The 15,657-nt window shown below is 43.7% G+C and overlaps 1 protein-coding gene across 1 annotated transcript in view; it reads left to right on the top strand.

The window, feature by feature from the left end:
* Window positions 1-15,657, top strand: part of cdkal1 (CDK5 regulatory subunit associated protein 1-like 1) — a 689,646-nt gene that overhangs the window by 177,982 nt on the left and 496,007 nt on the right. The window contains exon 5 of the mRNA XM_083636399.1: window positions 11,903-11,999. Coding sequence (XP_083492525.1) covers window positions 11,903-11,999 — 97 coding nt within the window. The remainder of the gene's footprint in view (window positions 1-11,902; window positions 12,000-15,657) is intronic.

The raw sequence follows: 15,657 nt of genomic DNA, 5'->3' as shown, positions 1-15,657 counted from the left end.
CCTTCTTCTTCTTCGACTTTTATGGCGGTTGGCAAGCATATATGTGCATTACCGCCACCTACTGGAGTTTGATATCAGCCAAATGCCTGAGGGGTGGGCCTGGAAACGAAGGCCACGCGAGCCCAGTGCATTGTGGGAAATGTAGTATTTCGGGTGCCCGCACCCGCCCCTCCCCTCCACCACCCCCCCCCCCCCCCTCACACAGAGTGCATTTCTGGTGATATCTCTGGCGGGAAACAACCAATTTCAAAAATTTCAACGGATTCGAAAACCTTAGGGGCGTGAGATTGAATATATATTCATATTCCCCACGGTAAAGCCGGCCTTTAAATCTATAAATTATCTCTCTCTCTCCCGCCCTCTCCATCACTGCACGAAAAACCTACTTTCCGGGACTTTGCACAACTGCAAAGAGTTCCGCTTTGCAGGTGTTCGTGGCACTTTGTGACACTTTGATTCCATTTACACCTGCCGTTAACATATGTTTTCTTTCAGAAATGGTTGTCCTCTCAATCCGCATAAAGTTGCTGTATCCAGTTAGCGCCAGCCGCCAGGTGTAAATGGCCTCTTTGTGGCAAATTGGGGGAGAAAGTACCACATAGTGTTGGCATATTGAGCAGTCATTTACTTGCCCGGAAAGCAGGTTTTTCATGCAGTGCATCTATCTATCTAATCTAATCCTATTCTATAATAAGAATGAGAAGTGTGTGTGTGAGTGAGCAGAATTTTGTTTGATACTTTTGTGTAGGACAGTCTAACGATGCAGATGCTGAAGTTTGGTGTCGTTTGAAGAAAAAATGTGGGCGGAGTAGGGTTTAATTAGTTTTACAGTTTTTGCAGTTTTGCGGTCTTTAGACTTCATAATTGGCCATATGTTGCATTGTACAAAAGTTTCTCCTCATTTGGGCGCACATTTCGGTGAAAGTTGCAAAGCCGTAGCACGTATGCCTGATTTTTTCTGAATTTTCAAAGTTTGAAACTTTAGACGGTCGCTGTAGTGCCACCGTTAGGACTATTGGCGCCAAATTTGCGTCAAAGACGTTTGGCATGGGACTGGACCTTTGTGCAAAGTCTGGTTAGTTTTCATGCATGGGAAGTTGAACTTCCCGGGAGAAGAAGAATAATACAGGCAAATACAATAAGTGGCCCTGCCGCTTCGCTGGCCCGGCCACTAATAATATGAATAAGAATAATAACAATACAATATAATACAATATAATAATATAATAATGTAGAAAAACAAAGATTTTAAATTCGTTATGCCTTCGGGAGGACTTACATTTATTTTGGGATGGTTCCGGGACGATGGTGAAAAAAGTGAGTGTCGAGTCCTGGGGTGAGCTAACGCTAACGGAGCCACATTTTTTGATTAGATATTTAGGGCCAATTCATTGCAGAATTTGCAATGGCTGCGCAGATTAATGGTCAAACTTGCGATCCTGCGCAATAAATAGCTGCACAGCTCGATACACTGCATGGGTATTCCACTACTGTATCAAATACCTTGCTGCCATTGGAAATGTTGGTGGTATTTGATACCCATAGCCTTGGTTTGGGACATGGGTCTCTTAGATGGCAAAAGGCATTTGGCTGAACTTTTCAGATATCCACTACTTTCTGGCCACACACAAAGAAGAAATACTAACTTTTGCTGTGATGATGTCACGGGCGATGCTGCGACCTGTGATGATGTCACAGGCGATGCTGCGACCTGTGATGATATCACAAAGGCAATGCTGTGACCTGCGATGATATCACGGGTGATGGGGTGACCTGTGATGATGTCATGGTCGATGCTGCGACCTGTGATGATGTCACGGGAGATGCTGCGACCTGTGATGATGTCACGGGCGATGCTGCGACCTGTGATGATGTCACGGGAGATGCTGCGACCTGTGATGATGTCACGGTCGATGCTGCGACCTGTGATGATGTCATGGTCGATGCTGCGACCTGTGATGATGTCACGGGAGATGCTGCGACCTGTGATGATGCCACGGGCGATGCTGCGACCTGTGATGATGTCACGGGAGATGCTGCGACTTGTGATGATGTCACGGGCGATGCTGCGACCTGTGATGATGTCACGGTCGATGCTGCGACCTGTGATGATGTCATGGTCGATGCTGCGACCTGTGATGATGTCACGGGCGATGCTGCGACCTGTGATGATGTCACGGGCGATGCTGCGACCTGTGATGATGTCACGGGAGATGATGCGACCGTCAGAAACAGATGACCATGATCCACGAAGAAACGGTATTTCTTTCACTTCAAGTTGCACTGTGCAAAAGCTGAAGGGAGTATTATATAGGTCATGTGCCATCTTCACGTCATGTTATTTACAGTAAGGCACTCTTCCCAGCCAACCTGATCAATTCATTCGGACGTTTAGTCGAGTCTAATTTGACTGATTCACTGTGACCATTCAGCTGTTAAAAACCAGTATGTACAGCACACGTCCCTACTGTAACATACACACCACAGAGGTCATACATGTATGCATAGACTAGTCTACTCTGTTGCCCAGGCCATGCTTAGCCCTGTGTGTATGTTTGGTGTGTGTGTGTCTGTCTGTCTGTCTGTGTGTGTGTGTGTGTGTGTGTGTGTATGTGTGTGTGTGTGTGTGTCTGTCATGCACATGCGCACGCGCGCGTGTGTGTGTGTGTGTCTCTCATACACATGCGGGCATGTGTATGAGAGAGAGAAGTGTTACTGCAGAAACCATCTACCTTCATATAGTCCGTGGCCTGTTGTTAAAGGGTTAAAGCCTATGAAGTAGCAGATTCTGTGAACATTTAGTGATTTACGTTGTTCTTTTTTAAATTATTTATAATTTGTATGCCTCCGCCGGCGATAGCCAGGCCGGAGGCATCATGGATCCGGGTTGTCCGTCCGTCCGTATGTCCGTACGTATGTCTGTAGGTCCGTATGATGTTCGTTAACGCGATATCTGAGGAACGCCTTCACGGAATTTCATCAAATTTGCCTCAAACATCGACTTAGACTCAAGGATGATGTGATTAGATTTTGGTGGTCAAAGGTCAAAGGTCACTGACCTCTCGAATGCCATTCTCAAGCTTGTTAGCGCAGCATCTCAGGAATGCCTTGACAGAATTTCATCAAATTTGCCTCAAACATCGACTTAGACTCAAGGATGATGTGATTAGATTTTGGTGGTCAAAGGTCAAAGGTCACTGACCTCTCCAACGCCATTTTCAAGCTTGTTAACGCCATATCTCAGGAATGCCTTGACGGAATTTCATCAAATTTGCCTCAAACATTAACTTAGCCTCAAGGATGAACTGATTACATTTTGGTGGTCAAACTTCAAGGTCACTGTGACCTCACAAACACCATCCCCAAGTTCGTTAAAGCAATATCTCAAGAACGGCTTGATATAATTTCTTCTAATTTGGCTCAAATATCGACTTGGACGCAAGGATGAACTGATTCCATTTTGGTTATCAAAGGTCAAGGTCACTGTGACATTACATTACATTACATTACGTCATTTGGCAGATGCTTTTATCCAAAGCGACTTACAATAACACATTTTTGTCAGCAATAGAGAAATCAACTATGCAACAACAGTCTATGACAACTACAACTTCTGAAGGAATAGTGGTAAAGTGACCTCAAATGCCATTTTCAAGCTTGTTAACGTGATATTTCAGGAATGTCTTGATGGAATTTCTTCGAATTTGCCTCAAACGTCCACTTGGACTCAAGGATGAACTGATTACATTTTGGTGGTCAAAGTTCAAGGTCACTGTCCCAATTTCCAAGCTCTGTAACTCAACATCTCAGGAGCGCCTTGACGGAATTTCTTCCAATTTGCCTCAAATGGCGATTTGGACTCAAGAATGAACTAATGGCGGAGGCATAAGTCTGCGTTGCTGTCGTTCTAGTTCATTATTGTTTAGACAGCTCTGGTCCAGTCAATTTGTCAAATTATCAATTTGGGACATTTCGTTTTTGAATAAAATTGTTGAAATAAAATCTACGCAGTTTTTATCCGATTAATCAAAGAAATTATTGACAGATTAATCGATTATCAAAACAATTGTTAGTTGCAGCCCTAATTTCCATGCAATCAGACTTCTTTTTGCATCCAGTGGAGTCGCCCCTTGCAGGCCATTCGGAAGAATGCAAGTTTAAGGCACTTTCACATTGGCTTCAGTTTTCAGAACTTGAGGTTGCCCCTTGGTTTGCATGCATTTTTGGGGCATCTAAAAGGATTTGTTGCTCTGTTCAATGGTTGTGTACAAGACAGAGCGAGATGCGGATAAAAAGACAGAGAAAGAGAGAGAATATCACATCTGAATATCTCTGGTTTCATCCCCCCTCCCTCTCTCCCTCCCTCCTCCCTCCCCATGCTCCCTCGCTCCAGCTGTCAGGAGGTTTCATTATTAAAGATTCATAGTGGAGTCTGGACAGCTCTTCCAAAAGCTCTTGTCAGGCAGACCGTGCATCTCAATGTGACTGCCACTAACCGGAGGTGACACGAAGACACACACACAAGCACGCACACACAGGCACGCACACACACACACACACACACACACACACACACACACACACACACACACACACACACACACACACACACACACACACACACACACACAATGTGGCCTGTTTTGCTTTGGTTTTCCCCACCCCCTTTTGATTCACAGCATCTTAAATTTGACTTCTTAGTTCTTTTTGTCATTTATAGTAATGGTTTCTTCTAAATGGACCGGCGGTCACATCCTCCATGATACTTTATTACTAGGGCTGGGACGGATCAGAAAACCCACGGATCGGATCGCGTGACGGATTTTGAGCCACGGATCACGGATTTTTCGGATCAGCAAAAAAAAAATATATATAGGCTATATCAGATTTTTTCTCTCAAAATTATATTTTCGATTTGAATTTTTAATACTATTATACTTCTCTAACCATTTGTTGCCCTGCACAGCTCAAAAAATATTTTTTTCTCATGACACAATTTATGCTTTTACTCTGAAGGCAGAACAACAACTTCCTGTTTTAGGTGGCACTGCGCCTAACTTCCTGGCTGTTGCTAGCTAACGTAGTCACTAGAGATGCTGCGATCAAGATTTTTCAATTCCGATCCGATTCCGATATTTTAGCCTCAAAACCGATCCGATTCCGATCAAATTTCGATACCCGATTCGATACCGATTTCGATCCGATACCGATACAGCACATATTTAAGCCTCTCTCTGCTGTCTGATAGCTAGCAGGCAACAAACATTTTTAGGGTTAGGTATGTATGTGTGTGCTTTGGTAATATAGTATGTAAACGATTTAGTTCATCTAATTAATTTGATGTAAAACTAAAACATAACAATCAAATACACACTTCTTTTGTAATGGGTGAACACTGGACACAAATAATTATTGTTTCCTCACACATACACCCCCACTCTGTCTCACACAGGACACATACACACACAGCCCTGTCCCTGTCTCTCTCTCTCTCTCTCTCTCTCTCTCTCTCTCACACACACACACACACACACACACACAGCCCTGTCCCTGTTTCTGTTTCTGTCTCTCACACACACACACAAAGTTTGTGCATACATTTCCACTGCCAGATTGGAGGAGTCTTTTGTCATTATCTACCGTAAATTCCGGACTATAAGCCGCGCCTTTTTTTCCGTTTTTTGGCCCCTGCGGCTTATATAACGGTGCGTCTTATCTATGGATTTTTTCAGAAAAAAAATTTCAAATACAAATAAAATCTCTCTTTTTTAGCACTCTTTCTACCTATAAATCCACTTCTGTTTTAATTTCCTCTGTTGCCCTCTTTTCACCACACCGCGGACACTGTGTGCACTGTCGAAATAAACAAAGGTGTTGTGTTATGTTGTTTTGTTGAAATGTTACGGTAATACGGTAAATGGGAGCTTCCTCAAACAGCCAACAATCCCCTCTGTGCGTGAACCCTTACATATGGTAATTACGGTAAGCAAAGTTCATCAGCCCGGAATCACAACAAGACGAGCAGTCTCTCTCTCACTTACCATGGGGAAGGTACGCAGAAAGTCACACGACGCAGCTTTCAAGCTGAAAGCAGTCGAACTCGCACTAAAAGAAACAAACAGAGCAGCAGCGCGTACCCTGGGCATCGATGAGTCAATGGTGAGACGTTGGAAGCAGCAGCAGGAGGAACTGTCTCAGTGTAATAAGACAAAAAAGTCCTTCAGAGGCCACAAAAGCAGATGGCCGGAACTTGAAGATTCCCTTGAGGACTGGGTGTTGACCCAGAGAGGAGACGGCCGAGGCGTTTCCACGGTGCAGATCCGACTGAAGGCCAAAACAATCGCCACCGAGATGAAAATTGAACATTTCAGAGGTGGGCCATCTTGGTGCTACCGATTCATGAGACGAAAGGGACTGTCCGTCCGGGGGAGAACTACTGAACAACTCCCTCCCGACTACCAGGAGAAAATCACAAACTTCGGCGAATTCACACAAAGGAAGATCACGGAATATTATAGGAGTGTGAAAACATCCACAATCACCAACGGGTTCCAAAACGCTGGACTGCTGCGGGATGAAAAGGATGACGCCGCCACAGCTGGCGCTGAGGGCCGTCAGAGGCTTCAGAGGCTGTTCGATGCCGACAGTGATGAAGAGGAGTTCGTTGGTTTTGAGTGACAATGAAGGAGAGAGGAGAGTGGTTGACGAAGCCACCCTGAACCTGTTCGTTTCCGACACTGAAGATGAGGACTTTGGTGGTTTCAGTACGCAGGAAGAAGAGGAAGACGAGGATTAGTGACTTGACTTCTCTGGTTACAGGTTTGCTGCACAAATACGGTAGCCTATTGTTGTGTGATTTTGTCTGGGGATTAGTGACCTGACTTTTGTTTTGTTTTGTTGAAATGTTAATAAATGGGAGCTTCCCCAAACAGCGATCTCTTTCCCGACATTCCTCTCTGTGCACGAACCCTTTCATATGGTAATTAAACATCAAAACACCCGCGGCTTATAGTCCGGTGCGGCTTATAGAAGAAAAAAATAGTCAATTTTGGTGCTGCGGCTTATAGACCGGTGCGTCTTATAGTCCGGAATTTACGGTAATGTTACTTCTCGTCAGTGCAATACGTTTTGATAACGACCTGCTGTACAGCGCCGTTCGCTCAGTCAACTAAGTGTCGTTAACGTTAGTTAGAGGAGAAAGATAGCTGCTGTTAGCTAGCTAATTAGCCATGTTAGCTGCCTCAGTGGGTAACGTTAGCCTATAGAGAGTATTTATCTGACGTTTATGTTAGCTACTCCTCAAACCTGCGGGTGGAAATGGTTTATGCAATGCGATGTATGTTGAAGCAAGACAACGTTTTAATGTACCTTGAATTGGACAAATTACGACGGGTCGTGCTCACGCAGATCTAAGCCCTGGCCATCCTAGGCTCAACGCGAGACTCATCAGTCATTCGGATGAGTCTCGCAAAGTTACACACAAAGTTTGTGCATACATTTCCATTGCCAGATTGGAGGAGTCTTTCGTCATTATCTAATGTTAATTCTCTTCAGTGCAATACGTTTTGATAACGACCTGCTGGCTGCTGTACAGCGACGTTCACTCAGTCAACTAACGTGTCGTTAACGTTAGATAGAGGAGAAAGATAGCTGGTGTTAGCTAGCTAATTAGCCATGTTAGCTGCCTCAGTGGGTAACGTTAGCCTATAGAGAGTATTTATCTGACGTTTGTGTTAGCTACTCCTCAAACCTGCGGGTGGAAATGGTTTATGCGATGCGATGTATGTTGAAGCAAGACAACGTTTTAATGTACCTTGAATTGGACAAATTACGACGGGTCGTCAGATCTAAGCCCTGGCCATCCTAGGCTCAACGCGGCCTCTGTGTGCTGCTGCTGCTGCATGCTGGATAGAAATCCTGGAGCGGAGTCATGGAATGGAGTGCTTATATCGGAGCCTTGGATCGGTCATTTTCGCTGGAATCCGATCCGATCCGATCCATGTTTTTTGGCTGATATCGCGCCGATATCCGATCACATGATCGGATCGCAGCATCTCTAGTAGTCACTTGACACGGGTAGGCTACAGACCAGACCGGGTGAGTCTGGAAATATAACGTTGATGCTACGTTATGCTACTCGGTGGCCCCACGTGTTGTTTTGTTGTTATGTGTCCAAGGCAACATTTCACCGTCCGGTGATAATGTGTTCGTGAAACGTGTGCGTGTGTGTGTGTTGTGGCTCTCGTTATCTTGTGCAGCCCGCAACATGCTGCTCGCATTCCTGTGCTTTTTCAGAGGTGTTGAAATAAGTTTGTTGTCTTTAGTAGCCACTAGCCACAGCCTTCAGAGAGACTTTACAGCGACGACAAGGGATGAGGAAGCTCACTTGTGCATGCCATGATGCCTGTCTGTGTCTGGCTGCGCTGCAGGCGTTCTCATACACTAACGTTAAACGTTAAATGAAACGAAAGGTGGGGGGGGGGTTCCGCAGACCACGACGTTCCGAACCGTGTGCCGAACCGTGGGGGCTGATCCGTACGGGTCACGGATTATCCGTGATCCGTGCCAGCCCTATTTATTACACTCTGGAGTTACAGTAAATAGCTGGCGTCAGCCTCTGGCATTAGCTATAGCTTTTAGCTGTGAGATACATTAGCTATAGCTGTTAGCTGTGAGCTACTTTAGCTATAGCTGTTAGCTGTGAGCTACGTTAGCTATAGCTGTTAGCTGTGAGCTACGTTTGCTAAGTGTTCAAAAAGCAACCAATAATAGCTTTTAACCCGTTCGAGTCCCTTGTTCCATAAGGCCCACCAGCTGTGATATCTGTTTGCTAGTTGTTGATATTAGAACAGTATTGTGGCTCTAAAACGAATGTTTTTACGGAGATGCGGGGAGAGTGTCATGATGGCAGCTGTTTCCGGTATTTCCACCTGGAACAAATGGTATTACTTTGCTTCTTATCAATTCGAGTTGAAGTTCTTTGGTGCAAATTATGACATTTTCATACATGGTTTCACTGGTATGAAAAACTGCCTGGAAGGAGGTGGGGGCGGGGTTAGCTGTTCTAACATCACTGTAGTGTAGATATTGGACTCCCTCAGCCACTTTTTATGCCTCCGCCGGCGATAGCCAGGCTGGAGGCATTATGGATCTGGGTTGTAACGAACATCGTATGTCCGTACGTACGTCCATACGATGTTCGTTAACGCGATATCTCAGGAATGCTTTGGCGGAATTTCATCAAATTTGCCTCAAACGTCGACTTGGACTCTAAGATGAACTGATTCGATTTTGGTGGTCAAAGGTCAAGGTCACTGTGACCTCACGAATGCCATTCCCAAGTTCGTTAAAGCGATATCTCAAGAACGGCTTGATGGAATTTCTTCCATCAACACCCGGCCTACACCCGGCCTGCACGACAGAGTCTGATGAATGTCAAACTCCCATCCTCGATGGACAGAATAGAAAAGACAGCTGCTTAATGGATTCAGAGGAAATAATGTGTTTACTTTGACAACTTTACACACACACACACACACACACACACACACACACACACACACACACACACACACACACACACAATCATCATCATCATCATCAGTATATAAATGGGAGCTGGGGCTCTGTTTGTGATTGTCCCAGTGTGATGTCATAAATCCTACTGTGACATCATCAGTTATGTCATAAATCCCACTGTGACATCATCAGTGATGTCATAAATCCCACTGTGACATCATCAATCATGTCACTGATGAAATCCCACTGTGACATCATCAGTGATGTCATAAATCCCACTGTGACATCATCAGTGATGTCATAAATCTGACATCAGTGATGCTGGTCTCATTGGCCACACAGCAGCCGAGCTGCAGGCAAGGCCGCGCAGCGGGCGAGCTGCAGGGCGAGCTCGGTGAGCTGCAGGACGGGCGAGGCCGCGCAGCGGGCGAGCCTAGGAATCAACCCTAGTATTGTACATTCACGCAAAGGGGGCAATTTGTGGGTGAAAAGTTCAAATTGTGGGAGTTGGAGAAGCAGCTTTCTCCAGTTATAGTGTGTTTAATGGTTTTGTCTAAGATCATGGAATGTCTCGCCAAGGCAAGAAAGTCTTAAAAAAATAATTCTTTGAGAGAGGAATTCTGTTGATGTTAGACTACAAAAAAAGTGAAAGAGTGCCCATGAAGGCCATGGGACTTTGTTTTGTGTCTTTTGACAAAGATTCAATTGACATGATTCAGCCTCTGTGTCAACCATTACATGTACAGTATATCAAAATAAATGGCTTCTGAAAAGTAGATGTTAAAGTAGCCAGGCAGCCAGCCAGTGTTATTGTTACCGAAAAGCAGGTTTCAGTTTGAAAGCTTGTTACTTTTCTGTCATTGAATTGACCGCCACTGGAATGTGTCAAACGTATCAAAAAATGTGTATTAAAAAAAAGTTCACGTTTCCACTTTACGTGCTTCAAATCACACAGATGATTATGGCAGCAAGGACTATAAGGCATTTGTTATAGGCATCAGTCCAGACCTTTGAGGATTCAAGGTTGACTTGAAGGTTCTGAAAGAACAACTCAATGTGCTGGCATGGGGCCAGCACTCTCACACACCATCCTTTTGCTCTCTCCTATAGACGATTTTTCACGGAATTGTGTTGCTAGGGAACAGTTTGCTCACGTCCTATTGGACTAGCAAACACTGCAACAGGAAGTCAGCTAGGGGAAATGTAGAATGTTTATGTTGTGGAGTTGAAATCGTCTATACCAGGCGTATCAAACTCATCTGACTTAATGGGCCACGTGCGACCCAATTTGGTCTCAAGTGGGCCAGACAAAGAAAATCAGTGATCACCTACAGTATTAATGACAAAACATAACAAATGTTCCAGTTTGTTTGAGTGTAAAGAGCTATAAGTACATTTTAAGAACACTTTTTCATGTAGGTTATCTCAGCTATACCCTCAACATAATTGATCAAATCTACTGTCTGTAACTGTGCATTACAAGTCAAGTCAAGTCAAGTTTATTTGTATAGCACATTTCATACACAGAGGCAATTCAAAGTGCTTCACATAAAATGGTTGACAGGAAAATAAAATAAAAGAAGAGAGTAAAACGGACATTTAAAAGCATCACAACAAAACTTTAAAAAAAGAGTATAAAAAGTGCATTAAGCAACTTCATTAAGAAATAAAATGGACATTTAAAAGCATCACAACAAAACAAAACAAAAAAGAGTATAAAAAGTGCAATAAGCAACAGGCGCGGCAGTTGCAGAAAGAGCTAAAACTTATAGAGGACTCATTGGGTTTGCATAGTAGCTGTCAGCAGTTAAAAGCGACGGTAAACATAAAAGTCTTTAGTCTATTTTTAAAAGTACCGTAAGTAAGGTTGGGGCAGATCTGAGGTCTTCAGGCAATTGCACTTATAATTGAACTGTGCAATAATCTATAGTCACGGGTAATGAAAATAGTTTACCATTTAAGTCAAGTCAAGTTTATTTGTATAGCCCTAATTCACAAGCATGTCTCAGAGGGCTTCACAGAGAATATGTCTAGCTAAATCTAGCTGACACAACAGTAGCAAATTACAGTAGTAATAATAACACAGTGAACAACCATATTATAGAGAAAGAGGAGAGAAGAGGAGGAAAGGTGGGTGGAATGTAAAATTGACAAAATAACAGAAAGTTGAAAATGTAAATAGGAGTCCAACAAAAGGAATAAGAAAATGTAGTGTTTAAATGTTCCTAAGATCAGAGAAGAAAGCAGGTGAAGGAGTTAGTGGGTACATGGGCCAGAGTGACAACAGGTCAGAACATATTCCCAACATGTTCAACAACACGCTGTTTGTTGTGGACATCTTCTAATATACTTAGTGTTTGTTTGTTTGTGTGTGTTTGTGTAGGAAAGCCCAGGATCAACAGAAGAAGGTGGTGCTCGCAGGTTGTGTTCCCCAGGCCCAGCCACGCATGGACTACCTCAAAGGCCTCAGCATCATAGGGGTGGGTGTGTGTGTGTTTGCGTGTGTGTGCACGTGTGTGTGTGTGTGTGTGTGTGTGTGTGTGTACGCACGGGTGTGTCTCTGTGTGAGTGTTTGTGTGCATGGGTGTGTGTGTGTGCTGGATTTGACAGGATTAATTAAGGGCGCAATAACACTGTTCATCGAGTCATCTAAACGACACATAGATCTTCTGTCCATGAGGTTTCTTCAAAGTGCTTTAAATGTAGGTATACCTACACTGACAAACAACTGGCTGGCACTGTGCCAGTGTAGGTATACCTACACTGACAAACAACTGGCTGGCACTGTGCCAGTGTAGGTATACCTACACTGACAAACAGCTGGCTGGCACTGTGCCATCTAGGTTTAAATGTAGGTATACCTACACTGACAAACAGCTGGCTGGCACTGTGCCATCTAGGGACACGCAACAACAGTCGTAGAGCATCATTATAAGCCACATTTAGTCTTTGCATGCTGCTTTTCCTGTAGCTGCCCCACAGGTGAGCAGTATACAGCGGCGCACAGTACCCTCTGAACAGTGATTTAATATACATATGTCTGTCCCGTGTTTACATTTAAAACCAAACTGATTGATTATCAGTGGTAAGAATGTACCGTAAATTCCGGACTATAAGGCGCACCGGTATATAAGCCGCAGCAGCAAAATTGACTGTTTTTTACATATATAAGCCGCACCGGACTATAAGCCGCGGGTGTTTTGATGTTTAATTACCATATGTAAGGGTTCGTGCACAGAGAGGAATGTCGGGAAAGAGATGGCTGTTTGGGGAAGCTCCCATTTATTAACATTTCAACAAAATCTGCATTACGGTAGGCTACTATAAGAAGCTCCCATTTATTAACATTTCAACAAAATAAATATAAAAAATAAAACAATAATAATAATAATAAAACAATCCTCAAAAGGATAATGTGCTGTAAACAATAAAACAATCCTCAAAAGGATAATGTGCTGTAAACAATAAAACAATTCTCAAAAGGTTAAGGTAAGGTGCAGTAAACAAATTAACTGGAAAACAATAATATAATAAGGTGCTGTCAACAATCAAACCAGGTACCGTAATCCTTGTCTTCATCTTTTAGGTGAAGGTGCAGCGTCAAAAACAGAGTCAGAGTCAAAGTCAAGTCACTAATCCTCGTCTTCCTCTTCTTCCTCCGTACTGAAACCAGCAAAGTCCTCAACTTCAGTGTCGGAAACGAACAGGTTCAGGGTGGCTTCGTCAACCACTCTCCTCTCTCCTTCGTTGTCACTCTCAAAACCAAGGAACTCCTCTTCGTCACTGTCGGTGTCGGAATCGAACAGCCTCTGAAGGCGCCCAGCTGTGCCGGCGTCATCATCACGCAGCAGTCCAGCCTTTCGGAACCCGTTGGTGATCGTGGATGTTTTCACACTCCTCCACGCTGTCAGGATCCACTGGCAAACTTGAGCGAAAGTTGCTTTTCGCATGCGACCAGTTTTGGTGAATGATTTATCGCCGCTCGTCATCCACGCCTCCCACTGAACGCGTAGTGCCACTTTGAACGCACGATTGACACTGATGTCAAGTGGCTGCAGATGCTTCGTTGTGCCCCCAGGAATCACAGCTGGAATGGAGTTTGTGGTCTTGATGGCTGCTTTCACGGAATCTGTTATATGAGCCCTCATGCTGTCGAGAACGAGCAAAGCTTTTTTTTGGTGAAAGAATCCTCCAGGGCGCTTGACGTAGCACTCAGCCAGCCACTCCTTCATGACACTTTCCATCATCCACCCTTTCTTGTTGACTCTGAGGCATATCCCACTGGGAATTTTCTCTTTCGGCATCGTAATCCGCTTAAAAATCACCATTGGCGGCAGCTTTACTCCAGATGCAGAGCAGGCCAGAACACAAGTGAAATTCGTTCTCTCGTGCCCAGTGGTTCTCAATGTGATCGACGATTCACCTTTCTTGTTAACAGTCCGAGTGAGTGGCAGGTCGAACGTCAAAGGCACTTCATCCATATTTATGATCTGCTCCGGTTCGATGGAATATTCCTTGATCTTCCTTTGTGTGAATTCGCCGAAGTTTGTGATTTTCTCCTGGTAGCCGTTTGCTTACCGTAATTACCATATGTAAGGGGTCACGCACAGAGGGGATTGTCGGGAAAGAGATGGCTGTTTGAGGAAGCTCCCATTTACCGTATTACCGTAACATTTCAACAAAACAACATAACACAACACCACCTTTGTTTATTTTTACAGTGCACACAGTGTCCGCGGTGTGGTGAAAAGAGGGCAAGAGAGGAAATTAAAACAGAAGTGGATTTATAGTTAGAAAGAGTGCTAAAAAAGAGAGATTTTATTTGTATTTTTTTTTTTTTTCTGAAAAAATCCATAGATAAGCCGCACCGTTATATAAGCCGCAGGGCCAAAAAACGGGGAAAAAGCCGCGGCTTATAGTCCGGAATTTACGGTACAATTCAATTCAGTCCAGCAAAACTCTCTCTAGCACTTTAGAGAGTATGCTGGCTAGGGCAATCGGTCTGTGATTTTCTTTGCTGTTAGTTTTACCAGCTTTATCTTTGATGACGGAACAAGTACAACAGCTATCATGGAAGTCTGGTAAAATGCCATGTTTAAATAAAAAACAGAAAGACAGAGCAAGAAGGGGGACGACCTTACGACTGGCATGTTTTAAATGTTCAGCAGTAATATGATCCGTACCACAAGCCTTATTGTTTTCTAGGTTGAAGATGGCACGGTGGACTTCCTCAGAGCTGACTGCTAAGTTCTCATTGGCATCAACATCTTCAGTCACAAATGTGTCACTTTCTAATAAATACAGTTAAACAAATTAGAATAATGCTGTCGCCAGAGTTCAGCAATTGTATCTGAGCCGCATACTCCATCAATATTAGATGGTGAGGGGGCTTTACAGTTGTTCAATCATGCCTCATTAAAATCATAGACGTGATTTTATATTTGCAATTAGTGATCTTTTCCTCATTTTATGAATGGTGCTTCACCTCTGCCCCGCCTGCACCTGTCAGCACCAAATCATCTAACGGCCAGCAACTCAGTCCAAGTTCCAGGGTTTCAAATGAAGAGAAACCTTCATCCACAGCATCATTTGCACATCGCATAAAATGTGTCAGTTGAGAAGAAGCTCTCTCTGGAGAGATGAGGGAAATGTTTTGATTGTGTCCAGTTTGATCGTGCAAATGATCACGAAAACAAAATTACATCAAACAATCGGGCAAAATAGCAAACAATGGAAAGTCATTAAATATTCCTGTCGAGCAGTGTGCATTGCAAACACGTTTGTACCTGAAATACAAATAAAGACATTTATTCCATGGTTAGAAGAGCTAAATAGTTCTTGCAGCAGTGCATATCTAACGTACATCTAAGAAGGCTAGAGTTAAAATAGAGCTGGTCAATTTAGAAGAATCTGCCTGCATTCTTTAGCTATTCAGTCCACGCTCAAAGAGAGACGAGCTACTAAATCACATGAAACTTTCATGTTCATTTCACATCATGCCAATTCTATTTGCTCACATATAAAAACATCCTCCCTCATTGAAAATGGGGTAAATCAAACAGTGGAATATCCTAAGTTGATTACTGTCCCGATCCTCAGAATAACAGGGGGACGTCAAACGTTGCGTTAAATACCTTT

This window comes from Poromitra crassiceps (assembly GCF_964638095.1).
Source record: "Poromitra crassiceps genome assembly, chromosome: 1".
In the NCBI taxonomy this organism is placed as follows: Eukaryota; Metazoa; Chordata; class Actinopteri; order Beryciformes; family Melamphaidae; genus Poromitra; species Poromitra crassiceps.
This window is presented reverse-complemented; position numbering and strand designations above follow the sequence as displayed.